This window comes from Xiphophorus couchianus, chromosome 3, assembly GCF_001444195.1.
Source record: "Xiphophorus couchianus chromosome 3, X_couchianus-1.0, whole genome shotgun sequence".
NCBI classification, from domain to species: domain Eukaryota; kingdom Metazoa; phylum Chordata; class Actinopteri; order Cyprinodontiformes; family Poeciliidae; genus Xiphophorus; species Xiphophorus couchianus.
The window spans coordinates 8,493,704-8,514,279 of record NC_040230.1 but is presented as its reverse complement, the minus strand read 5'-3'; the positions used below and the strand labels follow the sequence as shown (position 1 = coordinate 8,514,279).

The window sequence follows — 20,576 nt, the reverse complement described above, 5'->3', positions numbered from 1 at the left end:
CTGGCAAGGCTAGACTGTACATGATGATAATGAATATTATTTTTAATATTATTACTATTATTGTTATCATTAGTTATTGTGTGTTATCTAGAACAAAATAATGGAGATAGAGTGGTGCCAGGGCATCTTTCCTTCTTCATGCTGCTCAAATTGGCCTTCACAGACCATAAACTTTCCTCCAGGCAGCCAGATACCTTCCACCACCTTTCCCCTGGACAGGCCACATAACTTATTCTCATGGAGGAGGCAACTGAGAGAGAATAGAGACTTTCTGACTTTCATCGCCAAGGATTTTAATGTTCTATTAAAGAGTCAAAGGGAGATTTTGCAAAAGCCACATTCAAAGTTTGATTTGAGAATAATTACTTTCTCTAAGCAATTGTAGGCCAAAATTGGTCTCCCCCTCCTATAGTAAAAGACTTTAAACTTATCATTACAATCAAGCCATTACATTAAATCTGTCAGACCAGGGTAGCTGCTGCTCTGGCCAATTATTAAAATATGTCATTTCAGGACTAAGCAAGCAAGGGTAAGCCCCATCTTAGTCTAGGCAAAATATTAATGGCAAATAAGGCTGCTGCAGTCTTGCCATTTGTAAATTGTAGCACTTTTGTATTTGAGTTGAGTCTTGATGTGCTTGAATCGGCTGTTTCCCAAGTTGATGGAGGAAAACGCAGGGATGAAGCTTGATAAAGAATAGTAAATCAGGTGCTGGTGAACTTCATCACCCTCTGGAACCAAGCATAGTCTGGTTCTAGGCCAACATCAATCAGCCTTGCTGTTGGCAACAATGGAATAAAACACATCAAACACAGTCAGTATATTCTCAGGCAGAAGTGAACACAGAGGGGTAATATTTGATGATGAGAGAGAGATACTTTATCTTAAAAATCTTATAAATAGATAAGTAACTGAAACTAACCTAGACTGAAAAGATAACTTTTCGATTTAATTGTACTGCACAGATAGAACTTAAGGAAGTACTAAAATAGATCAATTTTACCATTCCAGATCCTAATTTAAGTTCACAGTATGGTACTCTGAATGGGTTGAACAAGGCTAAGCTGAGTTACTAAGACTAGATTGATATTTATGAATTAATGAAGTTGATGACTTAAATGACTATATATATTTAGACTTTATCTTGAATAAGAATATGTGAGAATCAATCCCTTTGTGGTATGCATATTTTCCAATCTCAAAGAAACAAAAGTGATGGTTTGAAAAAAATGCTACTTGCTTTCTGCAGGCACTGGGGCAAAAGCTTTAGCATGCTTTTAGAAACTTTTCATCACTGGGAATGATGCAAAGAGGTCTGTTTCATCAGGAACAGACCATGTTTTTCTGTCTGGACTTAATAAGATACTAAAGGCTTTCAAAGGAATCCAGGCCTTTGATGACTAGAAAATATCCTTCATTTTCAAAAGTAACTTCAGTGAACCATTCATGCAGGTAGTGTTTCATCTCAATGGTAGTAAGTTTCTTGGTTTCATTGTTTGGTCTTTCTTCTAATACAAAACATATATGTAAATATGACAAAACACGTCAGTCTCGTGTGGCATAATTTTAGAAAATTAGCATCCTTCAAATAGCTAATGTTCAGCAGTAAGAAAAAGATTGTGGAAAATAAGGTTATTTGTCATTTTATGTAGTCCCATGAATAAATTAGGAGACTACACACATATACTCCCATCTAAAATGGCTAAGTGTACACATAAGTGTGTAACACCCACAGCACCTGAAGAGCAAATTATTTCTCTCCTCCAGGAAAAGGTTTGAAGCTGCGAAGGTGAGGAAATTAAAGAGGTCTCAAACAAATTAGCCTGTTTGCTGTTCGGAACGTAGTTTAAGTAAAGGACTTTAAAAATAATTGCCAATTCTATCTGTCCAATCAAGTGTACCCTTGCATCTGACCGTAAGATACTTAAAAAACTCAAGAAATCAACAATTTCTTAACTGAATCTACAGCAGGATTTTGTCATTTCCTTTGAAATTGCATTGATATCGCACAAGCTTAGGTGACGTGGGAGGTGTGCAAGAGAATGCCCTGTGATGTTTGCCCCATAGAACATGAACAAAGACCAGGATTTGTGGAATGACTTGAAATTGGCTTGTACATGGAAGAAACCCTTCATACATGTCAAATCTAAATGTGGGGAGTAGTGTAAAATTCCCTTTGACCAATATCAGAAACTACAGAAATTTCCCAGAGGTTATTTCGAAAAATTAGCTCTAGTTATTAAGGGGCTTGAATGTCCTAATGTTCCATCAACTAAAATACAATTTTGTTTAAAATTTAGTTTAGTTTTTTTTTTAAGCATAATTAATTCGTTTTTATTTTTCAGAAACTATGTAAAACATATTAGACATCAATATGAGCCTTTCTTAGTAAAAATGTCTATATTAAAATATACATAATAAAACAAACTAGTGACCTCTCCAGGGTGTACCCTGCCTCTTGCCCGTTAACCTCTGGAGAGCAGCACCCCTTTCGACACCTCAAGAAAAATGTAAGATAAAGGATGGATGGATAATAAAACAAATGTGAGTTTCTCTTGTCTAGGAGACATTCATGACTAGTATTTGCTTTCATAATGCAGATCAACCAGCACTTGAGAGGAGTGCAGCACATGTCACATGTCTTGGCACTCACCAACATGAGTATTTCACACTCTAGGAGCAACTGACTGTTGTACAGGCAGATGGGTATGGTAGTCCCACCAATCCCAAGGATGCTTTAGGACTTAGCCCAGATATTACTCAGTTTAAAATTTGAATCCTTTATTTTAACCTTCATGAAAAAAGTTCAGTCAGATCCAGCTTTTAATACCAAAAAAACCCCTCTAATATGGTTTTTACCTAAGCGGTCGGACATAATACTGCACATTCAGTAATGTCTCTGGTCATGTGTTGTAAACACTGAATAGACGATCCGGTTATAGAAGTGTGTAACCCTGCCAACTTCAACACACAATGTTTAGGCAGACCAAGTGATCTTGATTCATTGTTCATTAACTGCCCTTCAGTAAAGGTGGCAGTGAGATATCCTTCCACTTCTTTGCCATTGATTTGGCTTTCTGCAACTGGTTGATGAAATTATGTGCTATAAGGCATCCGATAATTCCAGTCTGGGAGGTAATGATGTTTTTTACAATGTTGCTATAGAAGTGATGAAAAATAACACTTCAGCAGTTTCAAACCTGCAGCTGTGACATTAGCAGTAGAAAGCAACAATGTCTTGTAGAAGATAGCATGTTTACAGTGCTACCTTCCAGCACACCACAGTTTCTGCATCTTCAGTCAGTCAGTTCAGCCAGCTGCTGGACTCTTCTCCTCTCTTCAATATTAAAAGTAATCACAATCTCTCTATATATATAAAATAAAAATTACTCTCGCTGTTTAAAATTAGGTTAAAATTTCCCTTCGGCAACAGTGGCTGGTGAAAACTTGATTTAAGCTATTCTTGGAAAATGAGGAAAAAAGACAATAATTTTAAGTCAAATTTTATTTAAGTCTGTATTTGACTGGGTTAATGTGGTTAGTAGTGTGTAGCTGGTTAAGTTTCTCCCCTGGCATAGTATTAGCAATTCTTTGCTGCCCTAATTTAGTTGTAAACAGCTTCATTATGTATTATTGTGTCTCAGTGTTTCTTCTACTGTATTTAAAATATGTGGTCTCAGATGGTGGAAAACATTTTTTTACAATATTGATCTTGTGTATTTACTGCTTTATTTCCATTTTTACGTATTTTATATTTGTATCCGTACTGTAAGCAACAGAGTGATTCATTTACATTTGACTCTCCCCCAAGCAAAATGAGTGATTTATGTAAACAGAGAGCTTTGCTGGCCACTCTGTACAAAGTGAAGTCGAACTGCGAAAGCATACCTTCTTGACAAACACTAAATGTTCAAGAGTGTTATTTTATGTGCACTGGGGAAAATTGCCTTTCATCATGATTTATATTTATATTCATGAAAAGCCTCTATTCCAGTTGTTATCAGGGTCAAAGATAGCAAAGAGAAAGAGCAAGTCACTAAGGCATTTCATTGGCAATGTCTCTATCATGCTATTTCACCTAAACTCAAATGGATAATTCAACATGATGGTGCAGAGATAAAGCTCTGATACCAGCGCTGTGGTTTCAATAAGAGAAGGAGGCTGGTGAACAAGAGATGGAGGCTGGTGAAAAACAACAGTTGTCTCTTAACGCTGCAGTATAATCGCTCTGAAAAATGTCATTAATGTTATGCAATAATCATTAAGGAAGTAAAATTACACATATGTTTTCCCATCTCAATAGGATACTATGGTGTACTGGAAATATGCAAGCATCAAATATCAACAAGTTTTATTATTAGAATATAAAATACAATCAATGTAGATAGTCTAGGTCCTTTAAAAATATGTACAACTCTTTAAGCTTTTCACCTATGGTCTGACTATAACTGCAAGTATATTTTATGTGATAGGAAAACACCAAGTAGAGCACGATGATGAGAAATAAAAGAGAAAAGAGGAGCATACACATGTGTTCGTATTCCTTAAAAAAAATCCAGGGCTACCACCTGCCTTCAGAAATCATCTAATTTGTAAATAGATTCCACCTGTGTGTAATTTCACTCCATTATAAGTACAGCTGTTCTGTGAAGGCATCCATTTTTGAGAGAACAGTAATGAACAAACAACATCATGTGAACCAATTACCACAGTAGAACCATCAGGGATAAAGTGGAAAAATATAAAGCAAGAATAGATTTTAAAACAGTATCATAGCAATACAGAAAAATCATAATTTATGAAAAGTGTTCCATTTGTAACCTCCTTCTAAGCTTTGTCCCTTTGCCGAAATGACATTTTTTTATTTCGTCAAACCAATTTCCATTCAAAAACATTATCTACTTTCTGGGGGGATGTTATTTTTCTAAGATGATGACATAGGCTATAACAAGGTTCATCGCACACCAGCCCTCCTTTCAAGTCAATTTCGAAATGCAGCTTCTGCTGAGATACATCTCTCACCCAGTGGGTCCACTGAGATGGGCATGGCACAGGTCAGGCAGTCATTCACCCCCAAATGGGTCAATGATGCACAGCCATCATCGTCTAACACATCGTCCCAGAGTGAGGAGCTGAATATCACCCAGCGACGTCTCTGTCAAGGTCATCAAAAAGAAAACTTGACTGGACATGTGCCATCAAAGAGAGCTAACTGGCAAGAGCTCAAATGAGCAACAAGCTGAGGCAGTTCCCATAATGGCAAAAAAGCCTGGGGAGAGCTTCTGCTGCAAAGTCTCTGTGCAGCAGTTTTGTCAATTATAGTCATGCTCTTTAAAATTTTACTTAGGCATGGCCTAAAACACTATCAGAATCTGACACACTTTGCTTCAGAAATCTAATTCTAAAAAGTGAAATTGTCTGATAAATGTGATAGATTTCAGCTATTTGTGCTTTGTGAGGATCACGGTTTTCACAGGTAGTGAAAACCATAAAATTAAGTTTGTAAGACATTTATACCAGAATAATGTCACATAAGACCAATAAAAACATTTTTGATAAATAACTTATGTTACGACTGTTTGGCCAACAAAATAATGGGGAAGTCTGCTGATTTGACAATGGAAGACCATTGTCAGACAGTCAATGACGATTTCCACGACAACGGTAAGGAACAAAATATATTTTTTGATGCATTATGATGCAGACACAACCGATTTTGAATCAATTAACAACATCAAATTTCAATTATCTTTTAATGTAATTTAGAATCCAATTTTGAATAATACAAAAAATGGAAGCGAGTGACAGCAGCACTTGGATAGTTTATAATGAACACAACAAGGTCAAATAGAGTGTATCCTGCACCCGCTGCATCATAGGGAAATGACTTCAACTAGAGATCCACCATATGCAGGTTGTGTGAAACTAAAATTAAATATTTTGCAGGACAACAAACATATGCCTGTGATGGACTGGCAACCTGTTCAGGGCAAACCCTCTTGCCTGAAAATAGGCACCAGTCTCCCGTGACCCAGCAAGGACATGTGGGAATACATGATGGATGGATGGACAAACATAAGGAACCACATTTTATAATTAAATCTTGAAGCAGAAGTAAAACAGCTGGTTGTGATGCCACTGTCAGCCAAAACACTATCAAGGTGGTGATTTAAAGTCATACCTCCCTGACTTCAAAAAAGCTAGGCTAGATTTTACAGTTTATAGAACCACTGCTTTTACCCTATGGATTATTCTTTGTCATTATGTTTTAAGTCTAAAATCATAGCAGCTGTCTGCCAGGAAATTTAGTAAATGGTACTTCCAATAGCTGACAAGCTTGATGAAGATGCTGATTTTCCTGTTTAATAACCATGGCAACTCTGTGATTCATTGGCCAGTGAACTTGTCTGACCTGAAGAAAACCCACACATTAATTGGGAGAAAATAGAAATTCCACTCAAAAAGGCTGAACAAACCAAACCAACAGCAAAAACAACCAAGTCTAGATACACTTCTAAACATATTTTTTCACTTTTTCTTTTTACAACAGTCTGTTTATCTTCAGTTTTTGTGCCGTTGCATGACCAATATTCTCTTCAGATTTTAGGTGTCTTTTAGATGTTTAGACATTTTCCCTTTGAATTCAGTGGCATAACTCATAACGCTGCATTTCATCACTGTTCATAGTAAAGCAAGTCCAAAAACATTGACAAGTTATTAGAGCACTTCACATTCCTTTAACCTTTATTATGTTAAATGAGCCTGAACAGATATTTTCCATCAGTGAGAGTAATATCGTTTTGCTCACGAGTGGTAATCAGGTTCTCATCTTGTTGTGTTCTTTGCTCCTCGGAGCTCTGATTCTTACCTTCTTTGTCTCTCCTGACAGACACCGGATCCTGGCTTTACTGTCCAAATCCTACAGTGGTCCACTGGAATATTTATAGTGTCTGTATCGAGGGAGCGTACCTGGATGCCTTTCTTTTCTTCTCCTCTGCACCTCAAGCAACCCTCCTGGTAACAGCTTTGAGGATTCCTATTGGCACCGTTGCTCCCCTCACCTGCATGTGCATTCAACATTTCAGTGATCCTAATTACCAACCTGGAAGATTAAAAGAGCAAACCTTTTAACACCACCATACACAAGTCTCCAGCCAAACTCAATTTGTTGGACTGACTTACCTTCTCCTGGTTCTCTGATGTTCTCGCGCTCTCCTCAGCCCCAATCAGACACTGCTTTCCTTCACTTTCTTTGAACTTTCTTTTACATCCTGACATGTTTTCTTCCCAGATCAATTTGTTTAACTTCAATCTGAAGTATATTTTTATTCCATTTGAACAATTTTATAACACATTTACACAATAAGATTTGTGAAAAAAAAGAGATTTGTTATAGATCCTACATGTAAACTAAGAATTGTAAATAAGGCACCACATATTCACAGTAATACTGTGAAAAATTTACATACCCCCCAAGTGTAATTTTCTGCCTTTTTATTCACATCATAAAAACCAGTGTTGTATAGTAACGAAGTAAAAATACATCACTACTTTACTTAAGTATATTTTTGAGTACTTCATACTTTCCTGGAGTATGAAAATTTTTGATGACTTTCACTTTTACTTCACTATATTTCCGAACTTAATTGCGTACTTTTACTCCGATACATTTTCAATGTGTGGTTTAGTTACTCGTTACAAAAAAGCGAGAGAGAGAAACGCAAGTGTTTTGACCCCACCTACTGATTAGCAAGTAGCAAGTAGGCTACCGAACAAAGTCCGTAGCCTGCTTGCCTGGGCTTGTTCATCACCACCAATAGGATACTTCTTCTTCTTCTTCTTTTCTATTATGGCGGATCACAAGCAACTTTAAGGTGCATACCGCCACCTACTGTACATGAGTGTGTAGAAGCATTACTTCACATCTATTAAATTCTATTTTTTAATTTTGTATTCTTAAGATAAATAAACAATGATTTCCTTAATTTGTGAATATCTGTTATGTTTCCTTCATTTCCTAATATACCTTTAAGATTCCATTCATGCCCCATATTTCTAACTATTCTCTTTAATTCTTCCCTTTCGAGCTCATTTGACTTACAGTTCATCAATATGTGTTCTACATTTTCTTTCTCTCCACATCTTTCACATTTATCATTATTTTTCCTCCCTATTTTATAAAGCATGTCATTTAAGTAGGTATGACCTACTCTTAATCTACTAATTATTATTTCTTCTCTTCTGTTTCGTTCATTAATGCTTCGAATTCAAACTGACTTTTGTACTTCATATAATCTTCTTCCTTTCTTATCTTCATTCCACATTTTTTGCCATTTCTTGATTTCTTTACTTTTAATTAGGATACACCTGTTTCGCTTCTCCCATTAAACACAAAGCAAGTCTCGCAATCAGTAGCAGTCACATGGAAATTCTATCTTACAAAAACTCCCCGTCCAACTTGAAGAAACACATCGAGGTAACTTCTTATGAAATGGTTATAATCCTCCTGTTTCAGTAACTATAGCTTGGTCACTAGGCACTACTGTATTGTGAAATGTTGACCATAAATGAACTTTGTTTGGCATTGTTTCAGTTCCACACGTGATGTATTTAGCTTAGGCTTAATGTTGACTGTATCAGGCTACCTAGACTCTGTTCAATGGGGGACAGAAGCCATAGCGATAGCAATTTAGACTAAATTTAACGAATATAGGAAAGGCATGCAAGTTCAAAACCAGGTTTACAGATGCCAATAAGCTGCATTTCCCTCCCAATTCTTTTTTTCTTTTGCATAATGACCAGTTGTGTGCACCACCTACTGACTGTAGCATTGACTGATTCACTGATTTGTGAAGTAGAGTAATCGTAACAGATCTTTTTCTTCATGTTGGCCGCATTTTCTGTACTATTTATTTTTCTCATTTTCAGCACTGACCTTACTTGAACTTGAGGCTTACAAAAACTTTGTATTTTCTGTCCTGGAGGGTATACTAAGAAGCTGGTTCAGTTGTAAAGCAGGTTAAGTTAACCTTGTGCTATAGGTAAAGCACCTAATTTTCTTAACTAAATGGTGCCTGCAGGTATATCTATTAGCAGGTTTAATTTTGCCTGCACTTGGTTGGGTACATTATTTTAAGTGTATTTGACAAGTTTACCAAAATATAAAAAATGTCATTCAAACTGCATTTGCTTTGTTTTACTTTTTACTTGTACTTTTCATTACATTACTTGAGTACATCCATTTTTACAGTAATTTCCATACTTAAGTACAAGAAGTTTCAGATACTTTAAGACTTTAACTCAAGTAACATTTCAGTCAGTGACTTCGACTTTTACCAAAGTCATATTTTGGAGAGGTACTTGTACTTTTACTTGACTCTAAGATTTCAGTACTTTATACAACACTGATAAAAACTATTTCAAACATCAAGATAACCTTTCAACATTGAAGAAAAATACTTTCTTTTCTTCAATGATAGATGAGCTCCTTTCATGAAACCGGGTGATGTCAATTAATGGCTTTTTGGAGTAAAAAAATAAAATAAATAAATAAAAATCTATTGAATCTGTAGTTTCTGGAATATAGTCCATTGGATTTATTTAACTCTTCTGCAGCTAATATTAAACATGTATCTATTAAACATGGCAAAAACCCATGTAATTGTGCCAACTATTTAATTATGTTAGATGTTTGTGAAACAAGTTTTTATCATAAATATAAACTCATTGTCCTTCAACTTCTGCTGTCACATCTTTCAAGCTTTCTTTCTATTCCCACCACATAATTTTTTGTTTTGCCCCAGTGCTCCTGGTGCTGCCAGCCCTGTGTCCTTTTCCATCTCTCTCTTCATTTGGCCAGCTCCCATCTTTCCCCAGTCTGCCTTTTTCTCTTTTACATACTCCTGATGCGCTCCTGCTGGCCCCGGTCTGTCCAAGGGGATTAATTGATAGTGAGAGATAATAAATCTCCCCATTAGGTGCAAGGCCCCTTCCCATCGCTCATTATCCGCCCGCTGCTCCTCAGTGCTGTGGCCTGGGGTTCCCTGGCTTTTTTAACATGCACATCTGCCACTGCAACGCCAGCAAGGTTAATCTCTCCCTATCGCACTTGATTGGATCCCTTACATTGAGACTCTGGCTCATCCATGAATGAACATAGAATAAGTGTGTATTTAGCCTCTGTCCTTTAAATTTATAATTGTCTTTCTTCTGGTTTCAGAAATAAACTGAAAGCTCAAAAAAATTCTTAGGTTTAACTTCAATGCAATTATTTTCTATACATGAAAATAAACTCATATATATATTTACTGGTATTGTACTGATAAACAGACATTTGAACGTCTTGAATATTTGTTTTTACATGGGAGCAGCATGGAATCTGGTTTGTCTTCTTTCTTCTACATTTCTAAAACGACATTTTATGTGTTTTAATTTTGCAGATAATAACATGTGCTTTTATGTAAAAAATGAATGCTACCAATAACCATCTAGACTATGGCTACTGGTCTAATGTTTGTTTTGTACTAATGTACCACTTAGTCCAAAACAGATGTATCATGTCATAGAGATGAAATTGTCTCTAAGAAGAGTCAAGGTAGTAAAATGACCAAAAGTCTAACAAAAGTAGGAAAACAGTTTCAAAGCTTCAAGATCATAAGACAGAAGGATAAGGTTTGATTCTTCATTTAGGATTGTCATCCATCATCATTTCGTTCTATTTTACTGTGGTCCTATTTTCAGTTTGGTTCAGTTTATGTATAAAACACCAATTTACAGCATGTATCATCTACAGGCATTTTACATGACAATATTTCTCTTTGTCTTTCTGTTTTCCCCAGAAGCAGCTCTGTTTTGAGGGTGTTTTTTGTTTGTGTGTGGGGTTGTTGCGGTAAAGTAAGGGCTGTCTGAGCAGCACAGAAGGAGCTCGTTCATTGCTTCTCCTGATACTTGTTGATCTATGCCCATCTACTTTAGTGCACGCAGCTTGAAAAACAAAGCATGAGCTACCAACTGGGTTTTCTGCTGAAATCTTAATGTTTTTACACATTAGAATGACATTTACAATAAAAAAGAGACTATTTGCTATTGCAGTTTCCTCTTTGTGTTATATGATGTGCTCTCACATTGTAGGTGAAACTGCTGTAACTGTTTCTGCAGTTGTAAACACAGACTCCACTTCACATACAGTGCCACCAAAATATTGCCTAAATAATGTGTTTTTATTTCCCCTGTTAGTTTGTTTTTTTCAGTGCATAACAACAATCAGTAGAAGAACAAGTAGGTTGTATTTTTTATTTAAAACTTCATTTAACCCATACAGCAAACTGTACAATTAAATTATTCACAGTGTGTTAAAAAGAATAGTTCAGTAAGTTTTCTATAGTAGTTTGCTGATACCCTCCAGTGTATTATTAAGATGCTCTTTTTACACATACAGTTACAATGAAAACAAATACACCTGTCCCACTTTTTCAATAATTTTTTCATATTTTCTTAGCAAAATCTTACAAAAACTATATTCATAGAAAGTCTGTATGTTCACAAAGAAAACCCTGGTTGGCACCAACATATTTCTCATATATTTGGGAGGGTTTTTTGCCAGATGATATAAGCGTTAGGGCTAAAAAGGAAAAAAAAAGGTAAAAAAGAAAAAAGAATGAAAATAAAAACGTTTATCACATACAGGTAATAGAACAGGTTTATGTAGATTACATTTTCTGTTACTTTTCTCTCACATTTCTTACAGTTTTGTGTAAAATGACATTATTCACATTATTTATTTTAAAAAAAGATGTTTATATTCAGTAACCAAATGGACTGAACCAGCCATGTTAGAATCAACAAAATTTCATTCATGTATTGTTGTTGCCACACATTAAAGAAATGTTGTACAATGAGTCTCAAAAGTCTTTTAATCACCTGCAAGAAAAGTTCCAGTACACATCAGTGTGACGGTACAATAGTATAACTGTAGATCAGCAGCAGTTACACTTTAGACCAGGTTGTAAAGGGGAATTTGTGAAGAATAAAGGTCCACTGACACAAGAAACGCCTACTCTGAGGGAATATCCCTTGAACTCTTAAGGGAGCTCAATCTCTCCACTTTATTTTCACCATATAGAAATATATTAGCCATCATAAAAGACGATTTACATACATTTTCTCATCTAGATAGAAAAGAATCCAATATATCATTTTCAAACGTATTTCTATTAAATAAACAGGGTTTGGGGGAAGTGGATTTGGGATAAAGTGGGGAGGAAGGGTAAAGTGGCCTGATGAAATAAATAGCATCTAGAACATATTTGTGAACAGAATGAATATATAACTGTATAAATTTAGTAAAATACATCTTCTGCCAATCCTCTCTACTTACTCTACTTAGCAGAAGAGAATCAATAAACAATTATACAGCGAGTCTCTACCAAACCAATGCTAAATTTTACAGATTAAAGTTTCCTTGAATAGATAGATATGTTTTCTCTTTTGTCATTGTGTATAGACAATGTAAACCTCACAGAGGTTCAATGTTCTCTCTGCTTCAGCATAATGGCATCTTACAGACTCCTCCAATCTTTATTCTGGGTGATTTTGCTGGAGATAAAAAAAATTATAGGCATTACAGTCAACACAAACAAACAGAATAATTGACTGCTCTTTCTCAAATTACCATACAGTCTTTCAGCATAAGTCCACACCAGGTAATTAAGCCGACCAATCATCTATTCAGAGATCCCCTTCAAAAGTGGTTCATTTTTCTTTTAAACCCAAGCCTTTTTAATGCCTTTTTTAATTTTGCAAAAATAAAATAATTAGAACTTATTTTCAAAAATCTTGTAAATTACACCTGACATGGAAAGAGTTTGAAAATGTGTTTGAAAAATGCGTCATCCAGGCACTCTGTGGTCACAATCAACCAAAGAGCAGTTGCTAATTTAATGAATATAGCCTGATAAAACCCACTTAACTTTCAGTAAATACCAGTTATTTATTCCCTTAAGATATCCACCTTTTATCCAGAGCTGTTGCTATAGTATTGATTGTTGGTGCTATTTCCAGGAAGGTAGCAGAGTAACAAAATTTGTTTTACTAGCTAGACATACTTTTTCTGATGTAACTGGTTTGCAATAAGTTACCTAGGCTGGTCATCCACGACTCATAATGGAACTTATTTAGGTTAACAGTATTGAAACATAATGTCTTTCATATGTGTCTATAGAAAATTTATTTTCATTTTACAATGCAATTCAAGATCAATGTTTTTTACAGCTTGCAGGAATAAGATGGATAAATACAAAACCTTGACTAATATTCTCTGTTTTAGTCAATGCTGATCAAAGTGTCTATTGGCAAAACATTTAATCACAAGTCAGACATTGTTTGACATATTGAGCGAATGCAACTTGTACTGTAGAAGAGCGTTTAGTGGATGGTATGACAAGAAAAGCACTACCTAAATTTTTGAAGTTGTAGTTTTTCAAGCATCTGCACTTGAATATTTAATTGGTGCAATACAATTCAGAATCAATCCAACACAGGATAAAGCAGTGGCACTAGCAACTACAAAATGGTTGCAAAGTCATCCAAAGGGAAACTGTCAAAGTCAACACAAGTCTTGCTTAAGGAGACATTATGCTATAAAACATTGTGGGAGGAGTGTTTCTGCTGGAGGACATCGGTCAGTGAGTCTATCACGGATTTCAATATGAATTTTGAAGTTGCCCACAAAAATGACTCATATAAAACAGAACTCATGTTTCTTAAAAAATAATATGATACTTGGTGAAGACTGGAGTAACTACAAAAATGAAGCCAACAACAATAGTGTTCTGTTTGGAAAGGGGAGCACTGAAGTTGTGGCTCTTGTCTATACACTGAACTTTGTAGAATATTATGCCTACTGACATAAAAGTCAGTAAACTAAAAATAAATTGTATCTGCTCCAAAAGCACAATTTTATGAAGAAAAATGCTATTCAAGAACAGAGAGAACCTATCACAGATTACTTTATATAACTTAGTTTATGTTCAGACTTGTCATTTCATGAAAACATGGGAGCACAACGGCATTAAAGAACAATAGTTCAACAAAATGCAAAGGCTTACATGAAAAAGCTGCAATGCCTGGACTAGGTATGGATCATTTACTAGAAACAAGGAATACTGAATCTTAATAATCAAGTTATAGTAATGTCATTCCATTTATCCATAATATAATAGCCAGCTCTAAAAAAAATCTAATATTGTGTAAAAGTGCAATATTTCTTGCCAGTCATCTCAGAAAAAAAAAAGTCGTTTTATAGATTAAAAGTATTTAAAAGCACAGGAAACCTTTGCAAGTTCTTTGAGTTAATTAGCTAATTATCATGAGACACCAGGAATTTTAAATAATGGTCTTTTTCACAATATTCTAATTTTCTGAGGCAGTGGATTTTGAGTTTTTTTTTATCTATAAACCATAGTCATCAAAATTACAAGAAAAAAAAGGGTTGTAATATACCATTACTTATGTGATGATTCTATATAATATGAGTTTCACTTTCTGAGAAGACTGGCAAGAAATACTCAGTTTTTTCAATGTACCTTGCCATTTAATGTCCAGGCAGTTCTGGAGTAACCAGCATTTTTATTGGTCTATTTAATGGAACACCACTCCTCCCCAACCTGTTTCTGGATACTGCCAAAAGATGACTCCAGTAATTTTTCATATCTTGCAATAAAGAAATGTAGTTGATTGGGTAAAACAAGATATTTCAAGAAAAGTGAATGTTAGGGTAGCTAGCTTCTGGCAACGTGTTCAGTAGTCAACTGCCAACAACAGCAAATGGCCCAGGTAGACCACTAGCTAATATTAGTGTGATATTTGTTTTCCGCAAAAAGAGAAGAATATAGAAAATAGGTATTGTATACACCCAATAAAGCATGGCATTACTGCCACATGACAAATAGTGGGTTGGTCTTTCTTTTGCCAACAAAACATCCATGACTAGTCTAATAATGGACTCCACTAGACCCCTGAAGGTCTGCTGTGGTATCTGGCTCCAAGATGTTAGCAACAGGTCATTTAAGTCCTTTAACTTTTGGATGGGCCCTCCATAAATCAGACTTGTTTGTCTTACACATGCCACAGATGCTCAATTAGATTGACATCTGGAAAATTTGGAGGGCAATTTGACAAATCAAAGTAATGGAGAACCATTTTTTGTCTTGTGGCCTGGAACATTATTTCCAATGAGCCTACAATCATCAGGGAAATGATTTTGTATGAAAGGGTGTACATGGTCTGCAAAAATAAAAAAAGTAACTGGTACATGCCAAAGCAACAACCTCATAGATCCCAGAACTCAAAGTTTACCATCAGGACATTGCCAAGGCATCACATGGCCTATGCTGGCTTGTCTTTTTTCCTGCAGTGCTTTGTATTCCCCAGATAGGCAAGGCAAAGGCCCATTCATGTAAAAAATAAAATAAAATAAAGACAAACACCCTTCATGGGAACCATTCCTCCATCTTCTACTGTCCTATTTCCAGATCTGATGCACTGGACATTCTTGACACCTTTCTTTCATAATTAGTATTACATTTTGGACCAAGCAGGCTACCCTTTTCTGTTCAATAAACCTTGACTGACTGTGGTCCCAGTTCATCACTGTTCTTCCTTGGACAATTTAAATTGAAACTGTCGCTGCAGACCACAACCAAGAGCTCCAGTTTTGTAGATGCTCTGATCCAGTTGTCAAGCCAACACAAATAGGCCCTTCGTAAACTCTTACTCAAATTCATATTTTCCTGCTTGTATGCAGCAACTATATATATTAAATATTAACTTCTTTTCAAATGTATCTCACCCGCTACTGAGTATCAAGTTGAAATTCTAATCAGTTTTCTTGTCTTCACCTGTCAGCATTTATCTTGTTATGCCTCGGTGGTGTAAATTAAAGCACTTAAAAATGTATGCTCAATTTCACAGGTGATGATCCTGATTTTTGCTTCAGTCTACATATCAAAATGAAATAGGTAGTCAAGAAATGCTATAAATCATCTTATTCTGTTAAAATCGAAGTGTAATTTTCGTACAAATTAAAATATGTGTTGCTATTCTGTTAATTACTAAAATTTATTGGATTTTGTTATCCATTTTAGTTTTAGATTTTTGCATGAATGATTTGATTCAATGGTGTTCTTTATACTAGGTTATCATATAATTGGAATCACATAGTGAGCCATGCCTAGCCATAACCAGACATAGAAAGATTTGAATGCCTCTTACAGCAAATAAACTCAGCCCCTCCAATTCACTTTTAATTGAACACTTGGTTATTAAACAGCTCTGGCTCTTGATGTTCCGAGTATAAATCTGTTGAATGGTCAGGTCTTTGGCAATCAACATGTTATCTGGTAACAATCAAATTATGTACAAAGTAATTTGAAAAAAAAAATGAACCTTGGAAAAAATGTCAAAAATCATGTCAAATATCCCAAGTTTGAATCTTATGTTTTTAATATACAGCTGATGTGTCCACAATCCACTTTGCATGAGTGATTGTGGTTGTTTTTGTATGATAATATTTTTAGGTACACATCACAGCTACATCAGATGTAAATTTACTGTTTCACATCTTGCTGTAGGTCCTACCAGTCACAGTGTTGCCAACACTAAATGACACAGACACCCAGCTGAACCTGTACATATTTGAGGTAACACTTTCTGCTGCCAAAGGTTATTCAGTTTTGTGAAAATCAACAGACTCAACAAAAGAACTTCATATATTACCATGATTTATAACAAAACTCCCTTATCCTTCTGGAACTGTACCAAAGTCATTTATTGCCATTTTCAAAAAGCCTTTTCTCATTTGCCAGACCATGTTTTCACATAAAATTTGAAATCTTTTAAGTGACTCAGGGTCCACTGAATATTGTGTTTTCTCTTGTGGTACATATGTAAACATCAGACTTGAACTGATTCATATTTGGGTGTACCTTTGTCGGGTTGTTTTTCTACCCCTTGCACAACCTTTACAACCACAACCAAGTATTTTTTGTAGTGTTGATTACAGCGGTGTCTGTCATACCTGTGTGGCTGATGCTGCCAATTTGAGTTGTCCATGTTTTGTAAGTGTTCCCATGTCACTGTTGTTAATGATGTATCTGGTGATCCCGTCTATGCCATTGTCCCTGGGCTCCGGCACTGCCCCTGAAATGTTGCTCACGAGGTTCTTGCCCTGCAGGGAACACATTGTCAGGGGAACACAGGAGTCATCCCAGTGCTGCAGCTCATGTTGTCCTTTCCTGGGAGTCGTCGGTCGTTGTAGGCGTGCATGTTGATCACTGCATCCGTCTTCACCATGACTGGGGGCTGAGGCTTGTGTTTCACCCGTCTCTCGCAGGTGAACGACAGTCTGATCTCGTCCACCATGGCGCTGCACAAAGACCTCTGGGCAAAAAGGGAGGATCCGGGGAGGGACACGCGGAGCAGAGGGGAAAGGGACGGGGGGTAAATGCCTTAGCTTTAAATTGTTCTGACAGCAGAGGGTGTCTACAGTCTAAAGAGCAGGAAATGGATGTGGAGTACTCATGTTGCCTTAATAGCTTTGTGTGCATATGCGCCTGGCTGTCATTAATGTTACACTGCAACCTCACCACCACATGTGGTATGCACATAGCTCATTAATATTGCTGTGTCAGTGGCACTGAACACATAATACATGAAAATGCATGCAAAAATGCACACAGCATGACTCAAAATTATTGATTTACACCATTAAAGGGTTGATGCTATTCTGCTATCTCCAATGACTAATAATGGATTAATTCCCTGTTCCAATTTGTAGTAATGCCAGTTAAATGAGTAAATGTTGTGGTGCTGTGGCCAGGTACTCCAAGGGATTAGTCAAAGAAAGGCATGCAAATCCCTTTATGACATTTTTGAATCAAAAGCTATGAATACAGCATAGCTTTAAGGTATGCAGAAAAAGAATCATAACAAAATAGCTATGGTTCCTAGCTTCTGTAAAATACAGGTGCATTTTTACAAATAAAAATAGCATTATGACGTTAATTCATTTTTGCAATTTAATCTGAAACAAGAAATTCATACGCAGTGGATCTCAAATGTACAACACTTATAAAATACCATGCTTCTGATAAATGAAAATTGAGGTCAGGATAAATAATTCTCAATCTGTTTTCCACTTTAAATATAAAAATCAAAGACAGTAACCTAGTTTTATAGGTTTGGGGTAAAAACTGCATAATTTTTGGAAACGTTCATGATTCAATGCACCTTAACAAAATCCAAGTTCCAACTAGAGAAAAGCAATCCAGGACTTGATGGGTACAGGTATGACTTTATGAGATGGCAATATAAACATCTTTCAAAATTGTAGTCAGAAGTTAAAGTTTTGTTTTGGCCTAGAAGCTTTCTCTATAAGAAAATTATATTTCTATGTCACAATACCATGGCATTTTAATAAGGGTTATAATTAAACATTCTGGATCCACTGTTATATGTGAAATATATGTGGAAGTATTGAAATAAATTACTTTTTAAATTATTTTCAAATTGATTGACATGCACCCATATGGGCAAAATAAGTTGAAACCCAGTATAATTACAATATGCTGACATCATGCTTTTGACCAGCTTTCTAAACCACACAGTGAGAATAAATTCATGAAAAAGCTCTTTAAACTCATGATCTGTGGAGATATATACCTGTTCACGTTCAGCGGTCTTTCTCAGCTTGTAGATAAATTCAGCAATTGCCACAAAGACAGACAGCACCAGACCAGATGCCAGCACAATGAATATACCACCCAGGTTCTGGATCCCCATGGGGCCTGTCTCGCGACGCTCCTCATCCAAGCAGCTGCTTCCGCTCCACCACTTCTCCTTCAGAACGTGAAGAAGCCCATCCTCTAAGATGCTGAGGATTGCTATGCTGATTTTGTCCCTGTATGGTGAGCCTGCAAGTAACATAAGGTCCATTTAACTTTGGATGAAAAACCAGCTGGACTCTGTGATAATAAGGTTCTTAAACACGTTGTGGTACACTGTCTTGATGGGTAGCTAATATTTTTTTTTTCTTGTTTACCCTGCATTGCTACTGCATCTGAGGGCTATTTCTCTTGCCCTCATCTTTCGGGGAAAAAAAAACACAATTATCTTACGAAAAGGGTTTGAATCTTTCATAGTACTGAAGCTCTGCAATACAGTTTAGAGGCTATTCATAAGTCTTACCAAGGGGAGTGCCGATGCCGTAGCCTTTGCTGTCAATAAGCCCTCCCACTTGTGTCAGGTTACAGTTTCTCCTAGTGATATAATCAATGGTGGTGGACTCTGTAATGAGTGCATAGTCAGACTTCAGCACCCTCTGGACCCCATCTTCCACAGACTTCACCAGAGATGTTCTCGGCCTGCTGCTCATGAAGGCCCACATCTTCTCAAATGTAGAAACCTTTGATTTCTGCGAGGGATGGAAAAAGAAAGTTGTAAAAGTAAATTAATCTCCGAACTACGTTTTAACATTCTTCGATGCTGGAGGCAAAGAAGAAGTAGCTGGAAAAGCATACAATGTTTATATTAACATAAGAATGCTAAATTCAAATAAAGCAATTTTTAAAATGCAATAGCCAAAGGTGTTTAAGGTAAAAAAAAACAAAAAACTATTAAATATGGGTTGTTCTTCAGTAGCGATGGAGATTTTCTGAATGCTAAAAATACATAGAGACTATACAAATGGTATGTGTAATTACTCTACAGCTCTTAGTGGTGTGTTTAGTTAAAAATCAAATAGATTTAAATGATTACTTTTCAGATCTCCATTATAACAGGATTAAAGAACGATGAATTGAAGCTCACACACACATCTATTCTCTTAAGTGTTACTGAAGCAGCAATAATAGAATGCCGTTTCATTTGTCTTGCATCAGTCTATGAGGTATTTCATGCAATTTTCTGTGAGGTCACATTTATGCCATGTCTAATCCAAGATAATTACTGTCTAATAACTATGAGCCATTTCAAATTGTGTGAGATGCTCTTATAAGAAATCTGCTCCTGGTGTTAAATCCAGTAACAGTCTAGCCCTGCCGATCTTAGAAGAGATATTTTAAGTTGGCATACAACCACTTATTGTTATGTTTTTAGCAGTCTTCAACTTTCACTTTTGTAAGAATTTGAGGTAATGCAAGAACATTCTGTTTCTTCTTTTAAGGAAGAAAGTGCAGCACGAATATCATGATGTTATTGTGATGTGACTCTTGCTTTGTCACTCACATTTTTACTCATACAAAATTTTAACGGCTTACAGCATAGATGCATTTTTATGGGGGATTAAATAAGTAAATTAATCAAACTTTTGTGAAGTTAGTAACACTATTTAAGTCCATATACAAAGACTCTTTAAACTCTAAAATAAGTTCATGTCATCCACAATGATTTTGGTTTATAATACATTATTTTCTAGTGTACTGAGATTCACTTGTATATGTTTTAACCTATACTTAATTATCATTTTATTTTTCATGCTGCTAAATGTTTAATTAACATTACCATATTACCAAGGAAACCCC

At 35.9% G+C, this 20,576-nt stretch overlaps 1 protein-coding gene across 1 annotated transcript in view; it reads right to left on the bottom strand.

The window, feature by feature from the left end:
* Positions 1 to 11,278: 11,278 nt before the first annotated feature.
* The window catches only part of grik3 (glutamate ionotropic receptor kainate type subunit 3), a 126,383-nt gene continuing 117,085 nt past the window's right edge, over positions 11,279 to 20,576 (bottom strand). The window contains exons 14-16 of the mRNA XM_028013253.1: positions 19,243 to 19,468; positions 18,718 to 18,968; positions 11,279 to 17,434 (exon numbers count right to left, since the gene is read on the bottom strand). Of these exons, the coding sequence (XP_027869054.1) occupies positions 17,069 to 17,434; positions 18,718 to 18,968; positions 19,243 to 19,468 (843 nt within the window). The 3' untranslated portion in view covers positions 11,279 to 17,068. The remainder of the gene's footprint in view (positions 17,435 to 18,717; positions 18,969 to 19,242; positions 19,469 to 20,576) is intronic.